We start from the raw sequence: 1,908 nt of genomic DNA, 5'->3' as shown, positions 1-1,908 counted from the left end.
GGAGGCTGAACTTCAGAGAAAAGCCAGAAACGACAATCCTTAACACTCCAGAATTAATCCCTTCTCCGCCCGAAGGGAATCAGCTCTTGGGACTTGCAGGGCCGGAGAGAAAGAGGAGGAGCAGAATGAAGCGTTTGGAACGGTGCCCCGCGGGCAACCTCTGCCCGGGCACCCAGCCTCACTCACGTTCCCCAGCTTTTCCTTTCTCGCCAGCCTTCCCAGTTTGTCTAGGCTGGCTGCCCTAGAGGGATGTGTCATCTGGCGAGCTCCAAGGTCTTCCCTAACTCCGAAGTTTTTTCCCTCTGCGTCTGTGGCATTCTCCCCCGTGGACGCACCCTGAGCCTGCTGTGCCTTGCAAACAAATGAATCATCCTTCCTTGAAAGGGGAGGGGGGGAAAAAAAAAGAGATTGGGTCCTCCCCCTTCTTCTCAGGGAGCTTGGACAGGGGGATCTCCCTGTCTAGGAGAAAGAAAAGAGCTGAGCCTTCTAAAGAAGGCAGCCCACGGATTGTGGAGGAGGGGGAAGATCTTACTCGGGGTGTTTCTCCCATGTGTCAGGCAGTCTGGGTTGCCTCTTCCCACCTCCCCCAATCTCTCTCTTCCAGGAGCAGAATATCTGTTTACACTGGGCTGCTTTCTCCGGCTGCGTCGACATCGCTGAGATCCTCCTGGCTGCGAAATGCGACTTACACGCGGTCAACATTCACGGGGATTCCCCCTTGCACATCGCAGCCCGGGAGAACCGCTACGAGTGTGTAGTGTAAGTACAAAACTGGGGGAGCAGGTTGTTCCCCCTCCCCTCCTCGTTTGTTTCTTTGCTTCTGTATTAAATTAAAACCATCCATCTCACTTCTGGGGCGGTTTACAACAGCTTAGTAATCAATCCCCCCCTCCCGTAGAAACGCACAGATAGCTTAGAAAGTCGAGTTCACACATTACAAGTAAAGATATTAAAAAAAAAAAATTCAAAGGCCAGGAGGTTAACAAGGCAGGCGCAGGAAACCAGGAGCCCAAGGCCGTTCAAATCAATACAGGTTTATTGCATGCTGACCCTGTCTAGAAGAATCTGAACGACTAACCATCCAAAACAAATTGGCGGTAGGTAAGAATCAATGGAATTCAAGGTGGGCTGGACTTGTGGGCGCTGAGAGATTTGAGACTGACGATGGCCATTCATCGCTCAGATTCTTGTAGAGAGCGTTAGAATAAAGGCTTCCCTGTCCAATCGTGCCCAACTTTAGGCCATGGTGCTCATGTCTGCTTCTTGGCCGAGGGAGCCAGCATTGTCCGAAGACATTTTCCGGGGTCATGTGGCCACGTTGGCTATATGCCAAAGCCGCATGAAACGCTGTTACCTTCCCACCGAAGTGGTACCTATTAATCTACTCGCATTTTCACGCTTTTGAAAGCTCGGTCGGTAGGAGCTGGAGCAAGGAACGGGAGCTCACCCGTTGCACAGTGCTCGGGTCTCAAACCTTTTCCCAGCTGACAGGTTCAGTGTCTTGCACACGCTGTTAGCGTACAGTAAACCTAGCTATTCATTGGAGCCGCGTTGGACACCTGATTTCCTGCGGTTGACCCCGGCTGGATGCCGCCGGGCCCCGCCCCTTCCTTCTCGGTGACCTTGCCCTTTCCTTGCAGCCTGTTCCTCTCCCGCGGCTCCGACGTGGCCCTGAAAAACAAGGAGGGCGAGACTCCGCTGCAGTGCTCCAGCCTCAACTCTCAAGTCTGGGTTACTTTGCAGATGAACAAGACCCTGAAAGAATCGGCTCCAGAGAAACCCGCCCAGGTGGAGAAGATACTAAGCAGGTGTGACAACCTGCCTTAAGTTCCAGGCCAACAAAAGTTAACGCTGCCTGCCTTTCTCCCATTTCCCCCCCTCCCTCTGCCAAATTTGGAGAGAAGCCCA

The 1,908-nt window shown here is 53.0% G+C and overlaps 1 protein-coding gene across 1 annotated transcript in view; it reads left to right on the top strand.

Annotated features, from left to right (window-relative positions):
• Positions 1-1,908, top strand: part of LOC107302473 (histone-lysine N-methyltransferase EHMT1-like) — a gene marked incomplete at its 5' end in the record, with an annotated part of 16,570 nt that overhangs the window by 4,710 nt on the left and 9,952 nt on the right. The window contains 2 exons of the mRNA XM_015831580.1: positions 605-759; positions 1,641-1,808. Of these exons, the coding sequence (XP_015687066.1) occupies positions 605-759; positions 1,641-1,808 (323 nt within the window). The remainder of the gene's footprint in view (positions 1-604; positions 760-1,640; positions 1,809-1,908) is intronic.

This window comes from Protobothrops mucrosquamatus, unplaced genomic scaffold (assembly GCF_001527695.2).
Source record: "Protobothrops mucrosquamatus isolate PMUCROS unplaced genomic scaffold, P.Mucros_1.0 scaffold_263, whole genome shotgun sequence".
In the NCBI taxonomy this organism is placed as follows: Eukaryota; Metazoa; Chordata; class Lepidosauria; order Squamata; family Viperidae; genus Protobothrops; species Protobothrops mucrosquamatus.
Note: the sequence above shows the minus strand (reverse complement) of the source record. Positions and strands in the feature narration are given on the sequence as shown.